At 39.9% G+C, this 27,917-nt stretch overlaps 1 protein-coding gene across 1 annotated transcript in view; it reads left to right on the top strand.

The window, feature by feature from the left end:
* LOC142025551 (MORN repeat-containing protein 1-like) overlaps window positions 1–27,917 on the top strand; it is a 132,042-nt gene that overhangs the window by 43,179 nt on the left and 60,946 nt on the right. Inside the window, 2 exon segments of the mRNA XM_075017978.1 lie at window positions 16,851–16,982; window positions 17,620–17,698. Coding sequence (XP_074874079.1) covers window positions 16,851–16,982; window positions 17,620–17,698 — 211 coding nt within the window.

Raw genomic sequence — 27,917 nt, 5'->3', positions numbered from 1 at the left:
AATGCTGTGACCACTATAATACACCTCTCTTTGAATGGCCAGTAAAAACATTGTTGATTCTGAGGGAGTTTACATAAACGTATCTCTCAAGAGACCTCCCTTCATATTCATTATTCAATAGCGTGTGAGAATACTGTAGTAATAAGAACACTTTTTATTATTTAGGTTTAGTTTCATTTTTTTAAAAACTTTCAGATAGGCTTTTCTTTGAAGCAAAATGCAAAGCAGCCAATCTCCTACATGTGGAAGATTGCCAGATACGCTAAACCCTATTTTGGTTAAATTACAGCACCCAGATTTTAGTAACAAAGCACATTGATTTTATATTCAAAAAGATTTTTATATTTAGTCTGTTAACCTTTTGTAATTCCCACCCACAGCTTTATACTGTAGAACATTTTTTATGCTAATTGTTGCCAGTAGGGTATCTGCCATGGCCCCTTAGTAATTTAAATCCATTGAATCGTAATGCAGGTGCTGATAATTGCAGAACTGTTATTGTCTGACTGGCTGCAGCTTATATGTTTCAAACAATTCTGTGCAAATTGGATTTGAGAACATTAAAAAAATCACATAGTTAAAGATAACTATACATTATATTTAAAAAAACAACAACAACAAAAAACAAACTGGGATTGTATTCCAGAATTGTCTTTCTCATCTGCGAAACAGGCACTTTGTAATATTTTGGCATTAAAGCATTCATCAGTATGACAGTTTGTAGGGGCTCGACAGCAATTATGTAATTAAAAAAAATCTTGTAACAAATGTACTGGAATTTATAGCTAATAGTTTCTGGAAAATGCAATCAGGTCTTATATGAAAGCACAGTCCAGTGAATAAGGTGAAGAACTGAGAGTCAGGAAATCTGAGTTTTAGTCTTAGATCTGCTGCTGATCTTTTGACCTGGAGAAGATTACTTTACTTCCCTGTACCTCCATTTTCTCAGGTATAAATAGGAATAATGATAATTACACTTCACTTGAAAATACTTTCAGAACAGTGGATCAGGCCCTATAAGAACTAAGTACAGGTTGAAACTCTCTAATTTGGAACTCTCTCATCCAGCAACATCTGTAATCCAGCATGATTTTGGTTAGATGTATGACCACTTATGATGGGTGTGGCCTAGTTTTCTGTGCTCCCATAAAGTTCATTTCCAGCCACCAGTCCTGACTCTCAGCGTTCTGTGCCATATTTAGCTTTAATTTACCCCTAAATGTCTACTAAGAGCGCAATAAGCAGTGTTGGTAATGCTGCTAGACAACATTGACTTCCCATGGTCTGGCAAATTCCCTCATCTGGCACCAGTCAGGTCCCAAAGGTGCCATCTTAGAGAGCTTCAACCTGTGTTTTTATTTATTTATTTATTGCATCATCATCCTCCACCTGAAATTCAGATGTGCTTGTGGCATCATTTACATAGAGAATCCATATTCTGAGTGGTTAATAAGTACTTTGTCCTGAAATTATAATGGTCTGAGGTTTAAGTCTAGAGAAACACATATTGTAAAATAAGGTAATTTTTTCAAGATTGTTGACCCCTCTCACAGTGAAATATTTGTTTTCATAATGTGTGACAGGTATGCCTACCCTGCCTTGGGCCTGTAAGGGTTAACTGTAGATAGTGGGCTGAGGAAGCCACACTGCTGCTACTCATGCCTGAAGATGGCATATAAAAGCTAGGCACTCAGCTCAGTCTGCATGGGCTCAAGCTTCTGAAGGGTGAAGACACAGAATGTAGGCTCTCCCATGGGCATGGCCACAGTTCCTGGACAGAAGAGCAAGGCACACAGAGGCCCTGACAGACTCCAGGCTGCCTGTCAAACTTTGAGAGTATCAGAGAGATAGCCGAGTTAGTTTGTATCTTCAAAAACAACAAGAAGTCTGGTGGCACCTTGTAGACTAACAGGTATCTGTTAGTTTATAAGTTGCCACCAGACTTCTTGATGTTTTTGAAGACTTTTGAGAGGAGGCTGCACCATCAGGAGCTATTCCACTTGAGGAACCCCAGGACCTGGGGATCTTGAGAACTGTACTGAGGAAGGATGTGGAGGAAGCAGCTCAGGGGACTGATACTCCAGTCCCCATGATAGGGTGTATCTACACCACAAGAGGGAGAAATTCACCTATGAAAAATATGAGAGACATCTCCAGTGCAGTGGAGTCAGTCTTCAGGACAGATGGCAGCTCATCAGTGTGAAGCATCACTGGAAGACTGTTTAACATTTTCCAATTCCTGTTTTAACATTTCAGACATATGTCACAGTGCACTGAGGCATTGTCCTGCAAACAAGTTGTATTAAGTTTGTGCAACTCCAAAGTGTGGATACTTATTTCTATTTATAGAGCCCTTCAAATTGTGGATATCTCTGGTTCATTTTTGCAGATGTAGATACACATTTTGCATCTAGAACCCTACAGATTTGTGGATGTCAGTTTTATATACATGGGTACTTGTGGATATGGATGCAGATATCTGCTGATCATTTTTATAGATGCAAATACCAATTTTATATCTGCACAAGGCTCTATCTATTAAACAATATCTTATATCAATTTAGCTAAAGTTGATTCCACAGCATTTTAAATTAACTGATACAGGCCATTCTTAAATCAAAGTATAATTATCCACACATGTGGGTTAAGCTAATTTAAACGGTTTAAATACATGTAGATAAACTGGTACAACTTTCCCATGTGTAAGGCCCAACTTCCAATACTTTAAAGTGCTTTAAATCATTCTCAGTGCATGTTCTTCTGGCTAGAAGAATTCCAATGCAGTTAGGCCAGCTATCCAATCTCTGGACCTCACCGTGCTCAATACTGAACATCAGCAACTCTCACTAATTCAACCTCACAGACTCAGGCCCTGAGTGTCCTGCTTATTTTCATTGAAGTTGTATTAGTCTCAGTGGTATATTCCCCCCTCCCCTTACCTTTCTCATAGGTGTTACAGCATGTACAATAAATTCAGTAAGCAAGACAACATGGACTCAATAGCATGAATTAAATATGAAGTAGCAGGCTTGGCTCTTAATTTAATTTGGCAACAGCTAAGAAACTACAATCTGGCTTTGACATATCATAGGGTTTTTTGTTGTTAATTGATATTGGTTTTGCAGGATTCAAATTTTATAAGTTAACGGTTGATTGAAATTCTGTCTTCATTGTTTCATGTTTTTGAGCCAGCAGTGAAAGCAAACTATTTGTTAAATCTGTTGCCTGTGTTTTACATTAGAGAAGTTTGGGTTTTGCTATTGGAAACATGCGGTGTGTTTTCCTTATGGAAAATCTGGCAGCTTAGCTCTCTGTGGCTCATTTTTATTATGGGCAATTTGAACACTACTTTCTAACATCAACTCTAATTTTTAACCAGTACCAAGAGATAAGTTCACCTTATTTATATTTTTATTTTTTATATATATATTAATTAATAGAATACCAGTTTGGCTATGTCAGCAGCTTTCCAACAGGATTTATGATGAACAAAATGAAACCAGTGAAAGCAGCATCAGCAAACTACCATGAGTCTTAGCTAACAATACCAATCCTGTGCAATTTACACCAGATGGAGCCATTTCAAATGAAAAAACAGACATTGATTAGCCACTAAGGGATCTTTTGTGCCAGATGCAAATTTTATTCTGGTGGCATCATATTGGATGGATGTAAACTGTTGTCTGGAAACTAAACTAGAAACAGACTTGTCATTTCTCAAAGCTTACACTAACAAACTTGGTCACTAGGTATCAAACAGTTATCTGTCCCAGTAGAAATCTACAGCTGAACTGTATTTGGTATGTTGCCATTTCAGAATATTGGCAAAATACAGTAAGTTTTAAAAAGTGAAATATTTTGGATGTATTTGAATGTGTATACTGTACATGTATCTTCCATTGTTTGACCCAAATGACATTAGCATTCCTCATGTTAGCAACCAGGCATAGCTACAGACATTGTTTAGCACTGGCTTAAACAGAATGTTTGTATTTAATATATATAACAGATCAATGTGCAAAATACTAAATTATTCCTTGGCTGTTGCCTTCACTTTCTAATATGGTCTCAACAGGCTTCCACTGGCACAGTTTTACCACTGACTATCACACTTACAGTGTTGTCTCCTTAGGTTTCTTCTGGCATGTTTTCCACTCAGTGCAATTTGGAATAATTAAGTTATCTGACACTGAAAATGGGGTGTGTAATGGAAACACCAATTTAATCTAAACCTATAGGCATACAACAGGAATGACTAGCATGATTTTACTGTTGCACACATAGTAACTGATTTGTTAGCAGAAGGCCTTTGAAATATGGCCCAAGGGTAAAAGAAGTTTTTTGAAACTGTGATACAAGGTCCCCAGCCAATCTAGTCACTATTTATCTATCACTTTTGTTTAAACATCTATTCATGCCAAAGGTTTGGCATCACTGTAAGGAGTAGCCTCCCTAATATTAAAATACTGCAAAAGTTCAGTGTTATTGTCCGGAATTTTTCAGTGCTCTGCTTATTCATTTATCATGCTATACTAAAAGTTTGAGGTCAGAACTAAGTTGCTGGGTTGAAAGACATTGGCAAAGATGGTGAGTTTTATGGAACAAAGAAATTAAATAGAACATGATATCTTTCCCCTGCCTCCATGACTGACAACATGCCCTAGAGAAGATGTCCATGTGTGAGTTATATGGATATACATATTTTGCTCCAATGCTTGTATTGTCTCTAACAAACTGAACAGAGTCTCTTAACTGGCCTTGCCATGAAAGATGCTCAGGCACTCCTGCAAGGTGCTAATCATTGTTAACTCCCCTTCACATATTCAGGGTACTCAGACTCTTTACAGATCGAGTCTCCACACAGGAGATTATATTCATTAGTTATTTCCTTTGGTAATCTGGAATGTGATCTAAAATGACTTCTAAACTTTGTATCTCTTAGCAACAGTTTGTTTCACTTGCCATAGTAAAAACTGTGTATTGTTCAGCTCTATCAAATCCAATTTGTCTGGCTTTTTGGAAGCAATGTGGGAGTGTCAGAAACATTATGCCTATGTTTGTTCATGGCATTGTACTTTCTGGATTGAACCCCAAAGCAGTGCCTCTGATTCAGAAGTTAGTCCTGACTATATACTTGGCAAAAGAGGTCTGCCGACCTTCTGTTGCATGTTCCATTTACATCTCTGCCATATCAGAACTCTAAGGCAAGCACAAACTAGCAGCTTTCTATTATGGTAGTAGAAAAAACATAAATGCAGAATAATCTTGGAAGGAAAGTGCTCTGGTAACTCTGAGTTAGGTGCAGTACAGAATGTACTGTTTTGTTTTTAAAAAAACAACTCTTTAAAAGCACAATATCTCCAAAGTAATAGAATACTCAAGAAATAACATGTGACAGATGTTAGTCACGTTGCCTAGTGCACTACAGCAAGGCGCTCAGACACTACAGTGAATATTCTGGTATAAGAATCTATATAGAGTACAATAGAAGTTTTAGCAGGATGCTCTTGAAAGTGCAGGTGGAACAAACAGTCCTCTTGCTTTCAGAATACCTTTAAAGAGCCCTGTGCAATGACAAACCTCTCTTTAGAAACAATGTACTCTCCGTGCTAAAGAATAGAAAAGATTCAAGATTGCCTTCTGTCTTTTGCAATGATACAGATTTATTTGAGTGTGCAGAGCTAAGATTCATAAAGTTTTAACTCCTTTTGAGCCACAGCTCTCCTCCCGACCCTGATTCTTGCAAAGTACTGAATGCTTCCCACACATTGCTTAGAACTCTCAAATCTGTAGGCTTTGAGGGCACTCGGCACCTTCAAAGAGGAATTCAGTGCCCTGCAGGATTGGACCCAATGTTAGTATCTTCAACATAAATATATGCCAACTTCTGGTTCCAACAAATCATCTGTTCTCCAAGGATGGGATCTGCAAATGTACTGGTATGAATCCAGAGCACCAAGTACCAATGACTTTGAGTAGTATGTGTGTGACATAGGTATTTTGAAAATTTCACATCATGTTGTTTGCTTTATTTAGATGGAAAATGTTGACACCCGGAATAAAAAGAAATACTTTGTTTACTCCTCTATCCATTAGGCTAAACACTATACTACTAGGAGCAATCTTGCAATAGTAAAAAGGTGGAGTAACACATTTTAGAAGGTTTTCCTTCTCTTCTTAACATCTGTGTTGAAGTAAACGAAACAAGAACATGAGATTCATTTAACAGAAATTTGTGTGAAAAGAATTTTGCCATCATTTTGTCATTTTATTATATATTTAACTAGAAAATTTACCCAGTGTTGCATGTGTCCTTAACTCAAGAAAAACAAACATTTTTTCTTCGTTTGTTTTTAAATCATTGCTCTGGGGTGGGTTTGGGGATGAGGAGTTCAATATACAGACTGTCCATGGGAGGGAGGATTACCCTAGTGCTCTCACACCACAGCAGCTTGGGGCCAGGTGAGACGCACCTCTCCATGGCCACTGCAGGAGGCACAACCAGGGGAGGGGTGCATCTCCCTTGGCTGGGGCAGGTCCAAGTTGATCTGCCCCCTGTGCTCTTCATCCAGAGTGAGGAATGCAAGAAACTGCACTTCCCCTCACTCCCTGTTGCAAGTGAACAGCCAGCAAAGTCCCTGTACAAATCTGAGGGGGTAGGGGAAAAGCTCCAGCTTCCCCCCATTCTTAGAGTGCACCTGAGGGATGGAAGGCTTGGGCCTGGAGCAATCCTGGACTGGAGAGGGAAAACACGCCCTCAGACAGCCCCTTTCGCTTGTGTGGTGATTGTCCCTTTTCTGTGTGGCTTTATGAGAAGCAATCCCATTCCAGGCACATCCCTTTATCCCGGCACAACCAAACCCTGGCCTTGCTTTAAGTTATGATAAGAGGAAGCTGTGTAACAAATTTAGGAGTTCTTTCACAGACATGGGTAGACAGAAGTGTATGTTCTTCCCATAGGAAATTACTGCTGCAGCTAAATTGACTTATTTCTAGACCATAGAGAATCTTTTTCCATGACCTCAGTGTGACACTGAAGCAATCCCCACTATAACTAGAATTATTATAAAGCTTTATTTCTTTATCGTTTTTCCTAAATCCCTCCATATATTCATTACTTAATTTGTCTTGTGTTCAGCTGTTCTCTCTTTCCCCCACCCCGACCAATTCTTTCTTTAATGAATGACGCCTCTTGGTTAATTGAGTCTAGTATTAAAGACTAATGCAGTGTGTCTGGTCACCTTTAAACGAGACATTTCTATTACCCCTAGGACTGATAACATTTTACGTTTTAAAAAAAGTTCACTTGTGAAAGGAAATTATTACAGCATTTAGATTTTGCTATAAACAGCTAATCACTATTTATACCCCATTATCAGGTGTCATTTCTATAGTCTCATGATAACTGCCTTGTCACCCTAAGTGAGAGTTGCTTATTGCTGATGATTCCTCCCTCTACGGTTTCTCATAGCTGCTAGCTTGATGCCCTACACAGGTGATTAGAATGATCTAATTGAATTGCTTGTAAAGAGATAATTAATTGACTTTTCACTCTCAGAGAGGTCAAGCTGCCCTGTCATCTGTGGTCATTATGAGCCCAGTTATCCTGCTGGCACTTACCCCCTGAGGTGACAGGATGACCTTTATCTTGCTGATCAAGTCATAATTAAAATAGACAAGAAAGGATGATTCTAAGGAGTAACTTGATGGTTTCGGTACTTTGGCACCACTCTACTTTGCTTCAGGATGTGAAACCAGGATCTGTAGACCTTAACAGGCAGTTTATCTGTCTGTCTGCAGTATTTCTAGTGCATCTTTCATGACAGTATCTCAGCTACTGTCAATACCTGTTTTTTATGTAGTGTTGTCAGTGATCTGACATTATAGAGCTCTGAATAGAGATGCCTATGAACAAACAAGGATACAAGGTTTCTGAGGTGACAAACGTAGAATTCGGATACGGAGTTTGAAAACATATGTAGGCTGTTGATTGATCACAGTTAACTCACGCAATTAACTCAAATGTAATCACAATTTTAAAAATTAATTATGATTAATTGCAACTAAAACACCAATTGAATTATACTAAATATTTTGAATGTTTTTCTACTTTTTCAAATATATTGATTTCTGTTATAGCACAGAATACAAAGTGCACGTTGCTCACTTTATTCTATTTTTATTACAAATATATGCATGGTGAAAATAGTAAAAGAAATAGCATTTGCAGTTCACCTCACAGAAGTAGTGTAGCGTAATCTGCCTTATGATGAAAGTTTAATAGTGTACTGGCAAGAAGTGGCTGTTGGTACTGGCCCATGTACAGCCAACAGCCATATTAAAGAGCTGCCATGAAAGCACTTCTAACATCACTGTCCCTTTTTCTCCCTCCTATCAGTGGTGCTGCTGGTCTCTGCCAGCAGAGCAGCTGATGGGGAGCAAAAGGGGCAGGTGCCCTGGGGCCTGGCAGTTAAAAGGGCCATGGGCTGCTAACTGCAGTGGAAGCCATAAAGGTCTGACTGCATGAATCTGGTCCCCTATCACAACCTTGTCTTCCTGAGCTTCCACCCATTCCAGGTGCTCGGAATCCCCTCCTCACCTTGCCCAGGTTCCCAGCATAGTTATTTTCACCCTGGTTGCGTCTGACGAAGCGGGTCTTTGCCCACTAAAGCTTATGGTCCAAAATATCTATTAGTCTATAAGGTGCCACAGGACTTCTTGTTATTTTCACCCCTGTTGCTAGATAACTCCACTCAAAACCAAAACAAAGTAAAACTTTAGAGCAGGAGTCAGCACCCCCCAGCACGGGTGCAAAGAGTGGCATCAGGTCACGAGGCAGGAACTCAGCCCCACCCTTCCTCCCTCATGCAGCCAGGAGCTTGCTCAAAGCCTTGCCACCTGTTGATTAACAAAAGACCAGCTAATTATGGAGATATGCCTAGCCCATAGAACTGGAAGGGACTTGCAGAAGTCATCAAGTTCAGCCCCCTGCTTTCACAGCAGAACCTATCACCATCCCTGACAGATTTTTTTTTAAATCTATTTGCCCTAGATCCTTAAATGGCCCCCTCAAGGATTGAATGCATAACCCTGGGTTTAGCAGGCAATGGTCAAACCACTGAGCTATCCCTGCCCGCTACCAACCACCACTTAAACAGGAAAGCTCTGCATCTTCATTTATTTATTAATGAAGCTGTTGTAAGTTGGACTATTAGTGACTTTAAAAAGTATCACCAGCACTGAGACTGTACACAGAGGTCAAAAGGTCAAATTTGGGCACTCCGTCTCGAAAAGGTTGCAGACCCCTGCTTTAAAGCATATAAGTCAACTCATTTCTACCTCTTCTTCAACTGTTCACTAAGACAAACAAGTTTGGTTACAATTTGTAGGGTATAATGCTGCCCACTTACTTATAGTGTCATCAGAAAGCTAGAACAGGCATTTGCATGACACTTTTGTAGCTGACATTGCAAGATATTTGTGTGCCAGATATGCTAATCGTTTGTTTGCCCCTTCATGCTTCAGCCATCATTCCAGAGGACATTCTTCTATGCTGATGATGTTCGCTAATAAAAAAATGTGTTAATTAAATTTTTGGTTGAACTCCTGAAGGGAGAATTGTATGTCTCCTGTTCTGTTTTACCTGCATTCTGCCATATATTCCATGTTATAGCAATCTCAGTTGATGACCCAACACTTTTGTTTTTAAAACACTTTTGCAGCAGATTTGACAAAACATAGAGAATGCACCAACGTAAGCTTTGTAAAAATAGTTACAGCACTCAATCTGAGGTTTCGGAATCCGAAGTGTCATCCAAAATCTGAGAGATATGAGTTGTGGACCATGCTTTCAGAACCCTTGTTTTCAGAACAAGAGTAACACTCCTGTGCAGAAACTACAGAACCTGAACCACTTTAAAAAAAAACAAAAACAAAAAACCTTTCCTGGTGGCATCTGAATCAGATGATGAAAATGAAATTGCATTGGTCCACTCTGCTTTGGATAGTTATGTTGCAGAACCCATTGTCAGCATGGGGATGTTTCCTCCGGAATGGTGGTTTAAACATGAAGGGACACATGCATCCAGCAAATACATATCTTGCAATTCCAGATACAACAGTGCCATGCAAATGCCTTGTGATCAGTTAAGCCACAGAGATCCCCTTGAGATGGTCATATGATGGGCCAATCCTACCACTCAGCCCACCTAGCTGCCTTGTGGAGTCCCCCACCATCATGTCCTGATGAACCAGAACCTCTGGTCTCCCCTAGCAGAGACAAAATGTTGGGGGTTACAACCCACAGCAAAATGACCTAGACAATGAGAGCAGTTCAGCTCTGGGAAGGCTCATTCACAGGGATTTGACATAGCACCCAAGTTCACAGCCCCCAGCGAAACCAAAACTCCAAATAAATCCATCTCACTATGGCTAAAGTTTATAAAGAGTGAAATCATAAGTTTGACCTCTTTTCAATAAAACAGAGATATGCACAAGTCTTGTCTCCCCAAATCCCCAACTAGGTAACAATTATTTACGCTGGGTTTGATAATAAACAAATATGATTTAATTAAATGTAAAAAGTAGATTTTAATTGGCTGCAAGTTATAACAGACAAATGAAAGTAAGTTACTAAGCAAAATAAAACAAAATATACCAGCTAATCTTAATACTCTAAGAAACTTGTCTCATGAAATTTCTTACCTGAACAGTCAATCTAATTACCTTTTCCCACAAGCCAAGAAGCCTCTGAACTTGGGCCTGTGCCTTCCTCTTGTTCAGTTTTAGATGTTTCCAGCAGTCATCTTGGTAAGCAGTGGAGTGACCTGGTGTTTGGCAACTGCCTCATTTTTGGCTTCCTGCCTATAAATAGATTATGCCCAATGCGGTAATCCTTTGTGTTCAGTTTCAACCCTTTCACACTCCCATGGAAAAGTACCACATCCAAAATGGGGTCTAGCATGAGATAACCTGGCCATATGTCTTGGAAGACCAATCATATTCTGTGCTTACAAGAAATGCAAGATTATTCACAAATCATTGATATGAGTGCCAGTCCATTAAGTTTCTTGAATACTATTAATGACCTTCATTAGCACATCTAGATATATAAGTAGGTTTATACTTCATATTTCTAGCTTCAAATATAGTAATGATGAATGCATCCAAATAGAATATACACATTCAGTGGATTGCAAGCTCTTCCATCACAGGTTACATGTCACATTTTGCACAAACCATATTAATGTCAGGAATATTCATATTCAGAAGCATATTTCCATAAAGAATATGGGGTGCAACATCATATGTCTGTTCTCACTTTCAGGTGACATTGTAAAGCAGAAGTGGGCAGGATTGTAACCAAATTGAAATTGTAACCAAATTCGTTTGAGTGATTGATTTAACAAAAATAAGGATTGAGTGGAATTTAGGTTCTAGTGAAAAATTTTACATTGTTTTATTTTTGAATGCAGTTTTCGTTGTACATAGTTCTACATTTGTAAGTTTCACTTTCATGATAAAGAGATTGCATTGCAATACTTTTATTAGATTAATTGAAATATACACTTGTTTTTACAGTGCAAATATTCTTAATCAAAATAAATATGAAGTGAATACCTTATACTTTGCATTCCATGTTATAATTGAAATCAGCATACTTGAAAATGTAGAAACTATCAATATATTTAAATAAATGGCATTCTATTATTGTTTAACAGTGTGATTAATTGTGGTTAATTTTTAAATCATGCAGTTAATCACAATTATTTTTAATCACTTGACAGCCCTAATCATAAGCTTTTAGCACCTTCCTTTGACCAGTTAATTTTTGCAATATGGATTCAATGCATAGTTTTGACTGTTAAAATACATAAATTGTCTAAATGTTAAGGCTTTTACTTTAGAGCAGTATAAAAAGTATTTGAGGAGGAAAGTGATGGGGTGGTTAGAGGACTTTGTTATAGATGAGGAGGCAGTTGGAGTTACATAGCACCTTGGTAAGGCACAGATAATTATTTCAGTTTTGTGTACTTACTACCAAGCAGAAGGGTTAGATGACTTAATAGACCTTTATTTGGCTCTAACACCTATGGTCCTTAGTCCTTTTAAAGCACTTTATTTTTGTGCTACCATTAATTAAATAATCCTTAGATCACTGGTGAGGCAAATGAGTATTATTGGCCTAATTTAGAAATTAGGGAACTGAGGCACGCAGGTTGAAATGACTTGCCCAAGGTCACTCAGCAAGTCCTTGTCTCAGTCAGGATTAGAATTCAGGAGTTGCTGGCTTTTCCTTCTTGCCCAAACATAATGCTGCACCTCATCAACCCTTAATACATGATTTACATACCAAAAGGTGAAATGCATAATGAAGGATAAATATTAGTTATCAGCAAACCTTGTCTGGCTTGATTTAAACACTAATGCAGAAGTTCATCAAGCATTTGGGCCTTCTCCACTTCCTTCTATGCAAGGTCGCAGGCACCTCTTTCCGCCACATGATCTTTGATTATAAAAGGGGTAAGTTTGATATAGGCCAGTTATTTGTTCCAATATTGTTTCCCCCTCCCTGGTAAATATTGTACCAGTTCTTCCATCAAAATGCAGTATTCCAGGGGCTTTTTCAGAGTCATATTCTTTATTGAAAAATGTATTGCGCAACAGTTGTCGTCAATAGCAGCAGTCAAATTTAGTGAGTACAGAGTCTCTATTGAAACTATTAGTGCATTAAGAAATGGAAATTATGCTGCAAGCAGTATGGTTCCCATTCATTGTCCAGAACATAACTACTCTTACTGCAGCAAAAGCTAATGGAGAGAAAGATGTTAAAGAATGTCCTTGCCTTAACTTTTTATAATATCAAATAATGGTAAATTAAGGCACCACAGAAAACTGCATCACTTGCAGTTAGAGATACCTTGTTTTAACACTTTCTTCGTAAGATAAAGGATTGTAACTACAATTTTTTTTCTTTCCCAGAAATTTTTTTTCTTTTCTTCTTTTTTTTTTTTCTTCAAATCTTGACACTTTTTCAAGTTCATTCAGGAAATAAGGCAAGGACAACCTTTTTCCCCTCCACTCTGAGCACAGAATACCCCAATCCATGCAAAATATTCTTTCCAGGATGAAAAGTTACACGTGAGGGCACACCTCCTTCTGCCCCCAAATCCTCAATACCATTGTGGAATGTCCCTCTAGAGTTTTACTGTGAGAGCAATCTATCTGCTGGTTTCAGGAGGAAAAGAGTACCCAGAACAGCATAGGAAGCCTACTGCCCTATTCTTGTTTGTAGCTACTGCTCTTCTTGTGTGCGTGGAGGTATAAATGACTACAGTTTGATTCTTTTTTGTTTGAAAAGGAGGGGAACTGCTCTATACTTCATGTTCTTATGCATTAGCAGACAATGACCATAATTTTCACACCTGGCTGCCTACAATTAGTCTTTTCAATCTGTATTTAGGCACCTAAATTAGTGTCTTGATTTTCCAATTTGAAATCTCATTGCAATTAATTGGAGCTTGTGAGTGCTCAAATCATTTGGAAATCAGACTACTTTTATTTTGGAATTCAGATATAAATTTAAGAATTTAACTTTAGTGATTCAGTTTTGAACATGTGTCCAGTTCTCCTCTCACTTAAGGTTTACATCATTTTAACTCCATTGCCTTGGGTGTAATTGTACTGCACAATTGCTCTAGTATGAGATTAGAATCAGTCCTAATCTGCTGGATAAAGGTAAAAAGGAGAAGCTTTCACCAAACACCTTTCATTTTTTTAATTTAAATTTGTTAGGAGTTATGTGTGGAAAGAAAGACCATATACAGGTAAAAACAATTAGAAGCCCTGTGGCACCTTATAAACTAACAGATTTATTGGACTAACCAATTTGTAGACTAAACAGATTTATTGGAGCATGAAAGTTTATACTCCAGTAAATCTGTTAGTCCACAAGGTGCCATAAAACTTCTCATTGGTTTTGCAGATGCAGACTAACTTGTTGAGTAGTAACAGAGAGTAAGCCGTGCTAGTCTATACACTATCAAAACAAAAAGCAGTCAAGTAGCACTTTAAAGACTAGCAAAATAGTTTATTAGGTGAGCTTTCGTGGGACAGACCCACTTCTTCAGACCATATCCAGACCAGAACAGACTCAATATTTATTTATTATTTTTATTATTAATATTATTAATATTTATTGAGTCTGTTCTGGTCTGGATATGGTCTTAAGAAGTGGGTCTGTCCCACGAAAGCTCACCTAATAAACTATTTTGCTAGTCTTCAAAGTGCTACTTGACTGCTTTTTGTTTTGACAGACTAACTTGGTTATCCCTCTGATGCAGTATACAAGTGTGAGTGTTTGTATGTAAAATAAATAAGACACATCAAGAACTCTTGCACTCATTAAAAATTATTTAATATTTGACATAGTTATGCTGTTCATGGAAATGTTAACTTTTGCAATGCTACACTGAATAAAATATGATCAGAAGTAATTTTAGTAATTTAGTTCCCATTTTTCCTTGTCTCAGGTCAGATTGTGAATGATAAACATTGCCATGCTAGTCTAATGAATGCATCATGTATATTTTGTTAACTTTTTCATTTAACTCAAAAACGAGGCATTTAATTTTTAGAATCTTATTTTTTTTACATTTTTCTGATGCCCAACCTGACCAACTATATTATTGCTTTCCTAGCAGCTACTGTGGAGCTGGCCATTCTAGAAAGGCAGCCATACAAATTAGATTAACTTGGTCACTATCTGACACACAATTTAGGAGAGGCTAAAGCAGGCAAACATGACAGGCATCACTACTTGAAAACATTAAGCAGTTAACCACCTGTCATCTCAGCCATTAACAAAGCAAGTTAAAAAAGTAAGGGAAATAACTGTCAGGTGCAAATCTGGCTTTCATAGAGGACTCCATACTGCAAGGGCTCAGCATTTCCTAGAGATACTGTTGAAATCGCTTGGAGTTGAGAGCACTCAGTGCCTTGCAGAATTAAATCCATACTGTGTAACTACTTCAATCTTCTTAGGCTGTGGTTACGCTAGCAAGTTTTACCAGCAAAACCCCAGCTTTGTTGACAAAACTTGAGGAGCATACACACACACAAAATACATTTTGTTGACAGTATCTGGACAAGATACAGCTCTTTCACTGGCAGTGTTCTGCCTCAAAGCTTTGCATAGTTGCATGGCTTTAGTCTACTTTTGTAACCCCTGTGTACCTCAGTTTTTGTCACTGTAAGTGAGCCTAATAATATTGGTAATATTTGTCAATTTTTAAGGATGTTGCCTGACTTACTTAAGATCTTGAAAATGTTTTAACCTCCCTGAATATGTTTGTTTGGTGTTGCTGTCTTCTTTATGAAGGGAGTATACATTTTAAATCCATATTAGCTTTTTACAGATATTTTGGTTTGCTTCTGTTAGGCAGAAAACACTTGCTATTTCTGAGCATAACTACTAGGTTAAGCAAATAAAGAACTTTTCAATATCCTGGCCTTACTGTGTTCATTTCAGCCAAATGATGAGTGCCATAATTTAGCAATGTAAAACATCTCTCTTGATCTCTATAAAATACAGATGGACACAATGATTATCCCTCCCCCTCAAATATAACAACACATTTGCTGAGTGAATTACAAGACTTCAGTAGGGTATTAAATATATAAATACCAATAAAGTAAGGTTTGAAAACTTGTATTGGCGCTTACATGAAAGACTAACAGTTGCATATTGTACATTTAATTCCTATAATATCTGTAGTATAGTATTTTGCAAAAAATGTAACAGGACCCAGTTCTAGCTCTCTTATTTATTTTTAGTAGTATCTTCACTTTTTGAGCTGTGATTATGTTACTTTTGGAGCAAAGTGTTACTCAATGTAAGAGTTGCAGAATCAGGAATATAGAGGAGCATTATAAACTGTGATGTTAATTATGTTCTGTCAAGACTGATCTCCACTCTAACACTCTGAGTGCAGAAGATGGGGGCCTGCAAGAGACCTTAAAAATACCTTGCCTCTATAGGCATCTGCTTTAAAGCTTCCCAAGGTCACAGATTCCTTGACCTTGGGAGGTAGCTGCCACCCCCCAAATTAGAAAATCTCCCTTCATAACCCAGGAAGACACACTTTGGATGTCTCCTTGTGGGGTAACCCAAAGCTCTTACTTAACCTTACCTTAGGAGAGAGCTTGAAAACAAAGATGCAGAAATTAAACTGCAATCCGATAGCTGACCTTTCCGTTTTAGACGTACATATACATAGACCCTTCCTTCGGACATAGGAATCAAATGCTTGCCTTTAAGAGAAAAAGGTGATTTATTAACAAAACAAAAGATAAAATATACAAATAAAGTGATAAAGCATACTTGGTTGTTAGGTGTTACAGAGCAATTAAAAAAATAAGGTAGATAAAAAACACAGAGAATTACTTCCCTGGGATTTAGTTTAGAAGTTATAGTGTACAGGGGGCATACATCAGCCATCCAGAGAAATCTTGCACCAAACCCAAAATAAATGTCTGGCTAAACATTTCTTTTCTACTTACATATTTGTATGCCCAGATCGTTTTGTGGCCTGAATATTTACTGGATTCATAAGCCCTTCTTAAGCTTAAAACATCTCAGTCTTTCTCCTCTGGCCAGACAAAAGAAAGACTCTCTCAGCAACTATCTGCTTCAGCTCAAAAGATTCCTCTATCTTCCCATTGGTTCACCTGGCTGGTTGCCAACAGAGAAACCACTCTCTCTAGGTTTAGCCCCTTACGGGCATTCATTCATGACATGCTCATAGCATCTTGTTGCTGGCTTTTAAAATGTTTCCTTTTTCACGTCTCAGGATTTGAAGATCAAACTCTCCATCCTCCAGCTCCTCAGACAGTGGAAGGCGGTTGTGTTGTTTTCAAAAACATCATGCTTGGACCTCCTCTGGTTAATTATCAAAAGTTATGTTTCTGGATGAATTTAACAAAGACAGACTTCATTATAACACATTTTAAATTTGTCCAATCAAACTGGACACTTTATTAGCAGTCTGTGTTAATTCAGCCACACAAAATCATTGGATAATTATAATCTTTTCTTCCATTGTGATGATGTCAGTGGGGCTCTGGTATCATACGCCTTGGATGGTGGGGCTTGGGCTTTGGACTTCCTGCTGAGCGTGGCAGGTCTTGGGCAGGCTGAGGCTTCAGTCCCGCTCCCCAGGGTTGTATAGTGGTTTTTGTTGTGAGAAGGATCACTGTGCAACAAAGTCTGAGAACTGCTGGACTAGATGATCCAAATTGTCCTAGATTTTTAAAAATACAGATCTGTATAAACTGTCAAATTCCTCACTGTGATTTGACTAAGGGAAATGGAATGGGTGTTAATTTTTTAGGGGTGGGGGCCAAATTTTGTTTACAGGAATAAATTAGGTGATATGAATGTATAGCAGAATATGACGCATTTATGCAAATCAAAAGCCATCAAATCCAAGTGATGATTTTGCATCAGTAGTTATTTTCAGTTATGAACGCAAAGGAAAACATTAGCACATCATAAATTACAACTCCATTTTTGGCAGTCCCCTTGAGCAGTACAGAACTGTATTTTCTTTTTTCTGCTGTAGAAAGGAGGCAAAAAGCCAAGTGGAAGGATATCTGCTGAGAAGATGACAGTCTTACATGAGAAAATTGTAGACAGCAGGTATGTGTGAATCAGTATTTAGGCTGCTCAGCTGGAGGATGCTTTCCACTTAAAATGGTGCTTACTTTCCTGCAGTAAGCAGCAGTTGCTTCTATGATGTGAAATGGATGTTTTCTCTTAGCTGACCACTGCCATAATTATCATATAATAATGCCTTTCATACTTTACGTCAATATATTTCTAGCGTCTTTATAATTTACTTTGTACAAACTTGATTTGAATGTCACAATTAACCAAACCATACACGTACCAGGGGAACTTGCAAAGAAAGTGTGTGTATATATATATCATAGAATCATAGAAGAGTAGGACTGGAAGGGACCTCGAGAGGCCATCGAGTCCAGGCCTCTGCCCTCATGGCAGGACCAAGCACTTTCTAGACCATCCCTGAAAGCCATCTATCTAACCTCTTCTTAAATATCTCCAGTGATGGAGATTCTACCACCTCCCTTGGCAATTCGTTCCAGTGTTTGATCGCCCTGACAGTTAGGAACTTTTTCCTAATGTCCAACCTGAACTTCCCCTGCTGCAATTTAAGTCCATTGCCTCTTGTTTTATCCTCAGAGGCAAGGAAGAACGAGTTCCCTCCCTCTGCCTTATGACACCCTTTTAGATACCTGAAAACTGCTATCATGTCCCCCCTCAATCTTCTCTTTTCCAAACTAAACAAGACCAATTCTTTCAGCCTTTCTTCATAGGTCATGTTCTCTAGATCTTTGATCATTCTCGTTGCTCTCCTCTGGACCCTCTCCAATTTCTCCACATCCTTCCTGAACTGCAGTGCCCAGAACTGGACACAATACTCCAGCTGAGGCCTAACCAGCGCAGAGTAGAGTGGGAGTTTGTTTTATCTTCAAATCTATTTTTAGAATCAGCTCTTAATTTTTTTTTCTTTTTGGGGCTTGTCTACACTTGCCCCCAACTTCAAAGGGGTCATGTTAATCAGGGTGATGGGAGACTAATGATGAAGTGGTGTGATGAATATGCAGCACTTCATTAGCTAATTCTCCCCCGTGGGAACGTCCAAGTTTGATTAATATGCCCCCTTTGAAGTTGGGGGCAAGTGTAGACCCAACCTTGAAGTGTCATAAGTAAAGGAGGAAAGCCCATGCTTCTAAAGTTGCACTCATATTTACAAGTTCAGACATAAAATCTGTGTTATCCACTTTTTTTTAATCAGGGTGATGATGATTAGAAATGGGGAAGGAATGATTTAGAATGTAGGGAAATCCATGTTTTAAAAAAGTCCCCTTAGACTATATGGCAAGTAACATTTTGCAGAGTTGGTTTGGACGACAGCGATCATGCAGAGATCATATTTTCTTATGGTTCATAAGAGCCGTGTCTACACGTGCATGCTACTTTGAAGTAGCGGCACTAACTTCGAAATAGCGCCTGTCACGGCTACACGTGTTGGGCACTCTTTCGATGTTAACATCGACGTTAGGCGGCGAGACGTCGAAGCCACTAACCCCATGAGGGGATGGGAATAGCGCCCTACTTCGAAGTTGAACATCGAAGTAGGACACGTGTAGACGATCCGCGTCCTGCAACATCGAAATAGCGGGGTCCGCCATGGTGGCCATCAGCTGAGGGGTTGAGAGATGTGCTCTCTCCAGCCCCTGCAGGGCTCTATGGTCACCGTGTGCAGCAGCCCTTAGCCCAGGGCTTCTGGCTGCTGCTGCGGCAGCTGGGGATCCATGCTGCATGCACAGCGTCTGCAACCAGTTGTCGGCTCTGTGGATCTTGTGTTGTTTAGTGCAACTGTGTCTGGGAGGGGCCCTTTAAGGGAGAGGCTTGATGTTGAGTCCGCCCTGTGACCCTGTCTGCAGCTGTGCCTGGCACCCTTATTTCGATGTGTGCTACTTTGGCGCGTAGACGTTCCCTCGCAGCGCCTATTTCGATGTGGTGCTGCGCAACGTCGATGTTGAACGTCAACGTTGCCAGCCCTAGAGGACGGGTAGATGTTATTCATCGAAATAGCCTATTTCGATGTCGCTACATCGAAATAAGCTACTTCGATGTAGGCTTCACGTGTAGACATAGCTAAGATGACTTGGTGAAAGAGAAGTAGAGGTATTCTTTGAAGCTCTATATTCACATAACAGCAACAAAGGGTCCTGTGGCACCTTATAGACTAACAGAAAAGTTTTGAGCATGAGCTTTCGTGAGCACAGACTCACTTCATCAGATGCTGGTCTTGGAAATCTGCAGGGCCAGGTATTAATAAGCCAGAGCAAGGGTGGGGATAACAAAGTTAGCTCAGTTAGCAAGGGTGAGGTTTACTACCAGCAGTTGATCTGGAGGTGTGAACACCAAGGGAGGGGAAGCTGCTTCTGTATTTAGCCAGCCATTCGCAGTCTTTGTTTAAGCCAGAGCTGAGGGCGTCGAATTTGCAGATGAATTGTAGCTCAGAAATTTCTCTTTGGAGTCTGGTCCTGAAATTTCTCGTTGCCAGCTCTGCCCACATATCTACACCAGCAACACCATTACAGGACCTAGCCAGATCAGCCACACCATCATGGGTTCATTCAGCTGCACATCTACCAATACAATTTATGCCATCATGTGCCAGCAATGCCCCTCTGCTATATACATCGGACAAACTGGACAGTCTACATAAAAGAATAAACCCACACAAATCAGATATCAGAAATGGCAATATACAAAAACCCATAGGAGAGCACTTCAATCTCCCAGGCCACACAGTAGCAGACTTAAAAGTAGCTATCCTACAGCAAAGAAATTTCAGGACCAGACTCCAAAGAGAAATTTCTGAGCTACAATTCATCTGCAAATTCGACGCCCTCAGCTCTGGCTTAAACAAAGACTGCGAATGGCTGGCTAAATACAGAAGCAGCTTCCCCTCCCTTGGTGTTCACACCTCCAGATCAACTGCTGGTAGTAAACCTCACCCTTGCTGACTGAGCTAACCTTGTTATCCCCACCGTTGCTCTGGCTTATTAATACCTGGCCCTGTAGATTTCCAAGACCAGCATCTGATGAAGTGAGTCTGTGCTCACGAAAGCTCATGCTCAAAACTTTTCTGTTAGTCTATAAGGTGCCACAGGACCCTTTGTTGCTGTTACAGATCCAGACTAGCACAGCTATCCCTCCGATATATTCACATAGTTCACAATGAAGAGTTCAAATTGAAATTCTGCTCATGCAGATCTTCCTAACATGATTGTTATTCTCCTGCTTTACCTACTTTGGTCAGCAATGAAATAGTTAACAATATTAATGTTTAATTTGTCAGCTTCATAAGAAATGTGGCACTTCTATCAGAGCTATTGTTCTAGTCAGACATCAGTGCATCAGTTTACATTTGTTCACAATTTCAAGGATATCTTCATAACCAATGAGGGCTAGGAAAATTTTATTTTCCATATAAATCTAGATTCTGGGGCAAATTTTCTGGAGGCAAGGATGGGCAAGCGGTAGATTTACTGACTGAAGAATCACACAGCATATGTAACCCTGATGATAGCTGCTTTCTGTAACAACAAAGATAACTATGATGCTGTACAGAAAAATCAACAAAGGTGAAAGTAAACGTGTGTGCCCTGGTGTGCAGCTCTGGCAAGAGCTGCCTGAGCTGTGGGAAAAGCCAGCAGGGAACTATTTAAAGAGCTGGCAGGGACCTGGGTTGCAATAAGACTGTACCTGTAAGAAATTGTAAGTTATTTTCACCCCTGGATACATTATATTTCTGGATCCAGACCCCGATGCTCAGGGCACCCTTCCAGGATATCTGGCCCACGACTGGGGGGAGAGTGCAGAGCTTCGAGCCTCACAGGCCAGATCAGGCAAGCTACAGTCCAGATCTAGACCATGGGCTCCGCTGGGGGCCAGAGGGTCAAGGAGTATCTCTGCTTCCAGTTGCTGCTATTCTCTCAGCTTTGGGGAGCATCAGCAGTCTGGGCAGCCTGCCCTGAGGCTTTCTACCACTGCTCTGAGTGGTCAGAATTCTGGCCAATCACAGCAACCAAGGGCAGTGCCTGGAAGTGCATGGAGGGGGCATACAACCATGTGCATCCACGGATGCTGCAAAGGTAAGTGCACTCCCATCACCCAGACCCCATATCCCCAGCCAGCTCCTGCGTTCCCTCCTGTCCAGACCCCTATTCTAACACCCACACTTACCCCTCCATCCCTGACCCTACATCCCAAACCATCCACACTAGACCCCCATACCTCCTCCTGCATCCCCCTCCTGCCCAGACTCCCCATCCGTACCATGCTTCTGGCGCCTCTATCCTGCACCCTTCCTTTCACCTTGACCCACACCCCCAGTCTGCTCCTACACCTTTTCCTGACCAGATCACCAATGCCCAGCCCACTCCTGCTCCCATATCAGTGAGGAGTTTTTGTTTTGCTTCTCACTTCTGTGGTCCCCAAGTGATTTGTCTACAGGTCAGTGAACCCTCACCTGAAAAAGTTTCCCCACCCCTGTAATAGAGGATTGTTTTTTAAAAAAGTTGAGGAAACCAAGCAATCCCATTGACTTGAAGTCATGAGGTTACTGTATGGCAGCTGTACTGGTTTTGTCATTGCATGGTTTTACTGTGTTTACAGTATCCAAAAGTAACTGTGCAAATTTTCTGTGACAACATTCAGGCTACTATTTCCACCCCACCATTGCAGCAACTCTGTAGACAGTTCAGAGGAAGAAGGTGTTGATCATGAAAAAGCAGTAAATGAACCTTAGCCACAAGATTTTAGTCCTGAGGCAGCCCACAGCTTCATTAAATTACCTGTGGATACAGGCAATGTGTGCCAGCTGTTACTCTTGCATGCCCAGCATTTAGCAGGGTTGAGTGTGGTCATGGTACAGGGTCCCCTATGTAAGAATTGGTGAAAATCCTTCTCGACTGCTAGGACTCAGCTTACATCTGAAACCCTATCCCTGTAGCTACAAGGGGTGATCTTGGTCCACATGATTTCAGGTTTCCCCTTCTTCTATAGGCATAAGGTCCACTACTGAAATCCCGTGTCTCAGCTGTAAGAGGTGGCCCCGTTAGCCTTTTTCCAGATTGGCCACAAGTAATGATGAGTTAAACACTCTTACCTATCCTAATATTGAATTTGCAAAGTTGTATTCCTTTCAACCCAACTTGGCCTCCATGAGGCCTCAGGAAAGCTGAAAAAAAAAATTTAATCTTGGCCAATTTGGCTTAACAGGAAAAATTCCTTTATTGTCCCCAGATAAGTGATTGGTAAGACCCATAGCATCATGAAAAACTCAGCTTGTATGCTACAGCTAAATAGAGAGAGGACAGGCCATCTAAAGATCCAAGCCCTTGAGAAGCCGAAACAGAATTTAATATACCTGGTTTGCAGGCAATGCTCATGGCAGTCAGACATCATGGTCAACCTAACTTCACCAATGCGCTCTCTTCTCCCCACCCCCAACCCCCACACCTGCCTTTCAGGGCGCTACATATTATTTCTACTGATCCAATCAACAATCTCTCTTGGGATGGTCACTTGTTATAGAAGACTCAGTGTTCCATCCAAAAAGTATGTTGGTTTTTTTCCCCATAAGAGCTGAGATTCAATTCTAAAACAGGCTTCTAATCAGGAAAAACCACCTTTCCCTCCAGAAATGCCAGTTTTTCTGCCAAGCAAATGTCACACAGACAAACAAATAGAAATGAAATGAAAATTATTTACTCCTTACCATAACATAAGAACTAGAGGTAAAATGAACTAAATAGGCAGCAGGTATAAAGCAAATAAAAGGACGTATTTCTTCATATAACACAGTTAACCCATGGAAATCCCTACCAGAGGATATTTTGAAGGCCAAAACTATAAAAGAGTTAAAAAAGAGCTAGGTATATTCATGGAGGATGGGTACCCTCATGGCTATTAGTCAGGATGGGCAGGTTTTATCTTTCTAGACTCTTTTTGTCAGATCTGGGCATGTATGACAGGATGAATCACTTAGGGTGCGTCTACACTAGCCAGCTACTTCGAAGTAGCTGGCACATCATCAAAATAGTATGCGTCATGTCTACGTGTGCCGTGTGCTATTTCGATGTTGAAATCAACGTTAGGTGGCAAGACGTCAAAATCACTCTTCCTATCCGAAGATGGGAATAGCACCCTACTTCAATGTTCAAGGTTGAAGTATGGCATGTGTAGATGATCCGCGTCCCGCTACCTTGAAATAGCGGGGTCCTCCATGGCGGCCATCAGCTGAGGGGTTGAGAGATGCTCTGTCCAGTCCCTGCGGGGCTCTGTGGTCACTGCATGCAGCAGCTCTTAGCCCAGGGCTTCTGGCTGCTGCAGCTGTGGGTCCATGCTGTGTGCACGGGGTCTGCAACCAGTTGTCAGCTCTGTGGATCTCGTGCTGTGCAGAGCAAGTGTGTCTGGGAGGGGCCCCTTAAGGGAGCAGCTTGGGGCTTTGCTGGCCCCTTATTTCGACAGGGAGCACTTGTGTGTGTGGATGCTCCGCATTTCCTTCCAGGTCGGCTCCTTTCGACGTTCTCCGTTGCTACTTCGACGTTGAACGTCGATGGCACCAGCCCTGGAGGATGTGTAGATGATACGTGTCGAAGTAGCCTACTTTGACATAGTGTGCTAGTGTAGATGTAGCCTTAATGATTACCTGTTCTACTCATCTCCTCTCGGTCACCTGGTATTGACCACTGTCAGAAGACAGGGTACTGAGATAGACTGAACTTTGGTCTGACCCAGTATGTGCATTCTTATGTTCTGTACCCCTGGCAACATCTCTTCTCTAAATACCTTAGCCTTTAGTATGCCCCTCTCACCAGCTTAGAACTGTTCTGAAGTTGTCAGAAAAAGCAGAAAAAACAAATGGGTGAAAGTGTCAGTCTTAATATGTATCAGTTCAGACAGTCATAGTAGGATCGTATTTTTGTTTGTGCCACTCATAGCTGGCAGACTTCTGTTTATGATAATTGTATTTTTCTTTCCTATTCTAACTCTGTAAGACATTCTCTAGACAAGCTATGAAGAGCTTTGGCAAGTGTATAACTACATTAATCTTTTGTGTGTCTCTGTTTAGATGTAAGGAGGCAATCAGAGCCTTGGTTTTTCAGACATAACTGCAACCTCTATGTTAATGAGGAAAAGCTCTTACACTCTTGGTGCTGAAAGTATAGATGTTCTCAGTACTATGCATTATCAATAGGTAGCGTAGTGATTATGTTCAAAGTTGAAAATGTGATGATAGAATTTATATAACTGAAATTCTGGCTCTCAAGAAAGAACACATGACACTTACCTCCCTCTTAGATCAAGGTGATCCATTCTAGTACTGTTGAATTCTGGTATCATATCAGTGTTTGGCTCAGTGTGTGTAAATTGCTTCAAATATTTGTTGAAATCTAGAAACCCTAGTAGAAATTACTTCCATTAAATATCATTTTCAGAAAACAAAGCCACAGGTTTCTTCCTTGTTGCTTAGATGTGAAACAAGGAAGAAATTTAATTACTACTTCTGGCTTTTGCATAATATTATGCCACTAGAAATAGCTTTTTGAAAGGAGTACCAGAATGTTATATTTGTCACATGCAAGCCAAAGCAATTTTATGGATTATTTATTATCTTTTTGAGATTTTCATTTAAAAGAAAAAGTGTAAGTGCTCTGGACTTAATTTTTCTTCAAGAATCTCACCCTGGAGATGTTCTTGCCCAGTTGAGACACCCCGCTTCCCCCCAGAAAAACAATATTTAAATGCTATGACTTCTTACCCAGGAGTAATTACACAATTTCAGTACAGTGGATCAAACTTTCCTCTCGGTTCCTTTGAAAATGTAACAGATTAAGAATCTGGTTTCTGAGTGTCATATAATCCATTTGCAACCCTGAAGGCAAACGCTAAGACTTTTCCATATCCTATCCACGGCTGTCACTGTGTAAATACTATGGTATGAGACAACAGCAAATTAAACTGCATCAGCAGCAGCAAATATTAGGGGGAAATGAAAACTCCTGACTCAGAGGGGCTGGGCAATGACAGACTCCTCATTAGAGATCTTTTCATTTGGAGAAGAATGACTGACAAATGAGGTTGCTGTGACATAAAGAGGATGAGAACACAGTTGGATGGTCTTGCAGCATTTATGCTCTCTGTACAAAACAAACAGAAGAATGGGTGTTATCTAATTTGCATCTTTTCTTACCAACAAACTGATTAATTCAACATCTTCTGGAACAGATGATAGAGTTGTCACCTGTAAAACTAAGATACTTCGTATACTTTTTTCCACTGTTTTCATTGTGATGATGGTCACATTAGCCATAGTCTTCCTGTTCATTGCCAGTCATTTGCTATTTCTTTAAGGGGTTACAGATGATATAAATGCAGTTCTTTTAAAATCTCAACATTAGGGAAAACTGCTGTTGCACACAGTTCTCTTACTATTACCGAATAATAGCAAAGCATAAAATAACTATCATAGAAACCCATCTTGCTTTGTCTGCTCATGCTAGTAATTCTTTATTACATGAACAGATCCATTGAGTTCCGTGTCAGTAAGAGTTACAGGATTAGCCTCATTGTGATGTGCAGTGGCTTCCAATAAGGCACAGTTTTCAGCAGTGGTCCCCAAAGTTTAAATGAAATCTAGAATAGTTCCCTTCCACCAGTAGCTTTCTTCACTTTCTGAAAGAAAAATATTCTCCAATACTTTCCAAGAATTTGTTGGATAACCTAAGCCCTGCTTTCCCAACAGATCTCTGCATAGTTGAAGTCCCCTTTCACCACCAGGTCCTGTGCTTTGGATGTTAGTTGTTCAAAAACACCTTATCACCTTCTACTAAGATAGTCTGTAGTAGATCCCTACAAAGACATCATCCTTTCTTGTAACCCCTTGTATATAAGGCAACACCTCCTCCCTTTTTACCCTGCCTGTCTTTCCTGATCAAGCTGTACCCTTTTATACCAATATTCCAGACATATGTATTATCCCACTAAGTCTCTGTGACACCAACTATGTCATCGTTGTGTTTACTTTCTAACATTTCAAGTTTTTCCCTCTTATTCCCTATACTTCTCACATTAGTATATAGACAACTAAGATACTGATTTGATTTTGCCTCCCAGTTGTGTCTTACCTCTCCTTGATTCCTGCTATGATGGTCCATGCTTCCCCGAATTTCTGACCTGTCTCACAAGTCTCCATGTTTATGACTTACCCAGGGGCTTTGGTCACTTGCCCACATCAAACCTAGTTTAAAGCCCTCCTCGCTAGGTTAACCAGTGTGTGTCCAAATAGTCTTCCTTTTCCTTGATAGATGGATCCCATCTCTGTTTAGCAGTCCTTCTTCCTGGAATAGCATCTTATGGTCAAAGAAGCCAAAGCCCTCCTGGTGACACCATCTTGGCAGCCAGGCATTCACCATGTCCCATCACATGTAGAAATGTGTTGATGAATTTATAATTACTGCAGAATACCAGAAATGTTATGCTACAGTTCCTAACCTGACCATGATGTATTGCTCAGTGGAGTTATACCAGGGATAATTTTGGCCCATAGTGCTTTTAACTTGGTTTAACTCTTTTTAAACCATCAAAGCTAATGAGTAACCTACATAACCAATGCATGTATGGGAAGAGACTATGCTGGAGTTTCAGACAATTAGGTCACCTAATGTACTTGCAGCTGTCTCATACATTGATCTTCTCCACTGTCTAGTAATTCTTCATAACCTAGAGAGTTATACATTAACTCATTTATTAGCTTCACATAAGAATCAATCTCTGCCCACAGTGGCAGCCACTCCATTATCATCTGGTATATTTTGAACAATAGAAGTGATTGAAACAGGAACTCCTACATTTCTATGAAGATTAAGAATGACACACCACCCTGTAATTTAAGTAGTTGTGCAATAGTTTTTCATTTGCATTAGAAGGGGAGTGCAGATTGTGCTGAATTGTTCCATTTTTTTAAATAAAATTTCACTTCAGGTTTTGAAAGATCTCTGACTAATAGGTTACTTATTTTTGGAGTTCACAGTAATTTTATATTTTTAAAAATGCAAGTGTGTTTTCTTCTATTGAAAAGGAGTTTCATGCTTATCAGCAAGATTAGGAAACATTTCATCTTTGGGTTTGGTTACTGTTGTGGGCACTGAGGACCAAATTAATCCCCTGAGTTGTACCTACTTGCACTGCAGCTGAATTCATCTTGCAGGATATCCTATAATAAATCCTAGGCCTTAATATATTATTAACA

This window comes from Carettochelys insculpta, chromosome 23 (assembly GCF_033958435.1).
Source record: "Carettochelys insculpta isolate YL-2023 chromosome 23, ASM3395843v1, whole genome shotgun sequence".
Taxonomy (NCBI): Eukaryota; Metazoa; Chordata; order Testudines; family Carettochelyidae; genus Carettochelys; species Carettochelys insculpta.
Note: the sequence above shows the minus strand (reverse complement) of the source record. Positions and strands in the feature narration are given on the sequence as shown.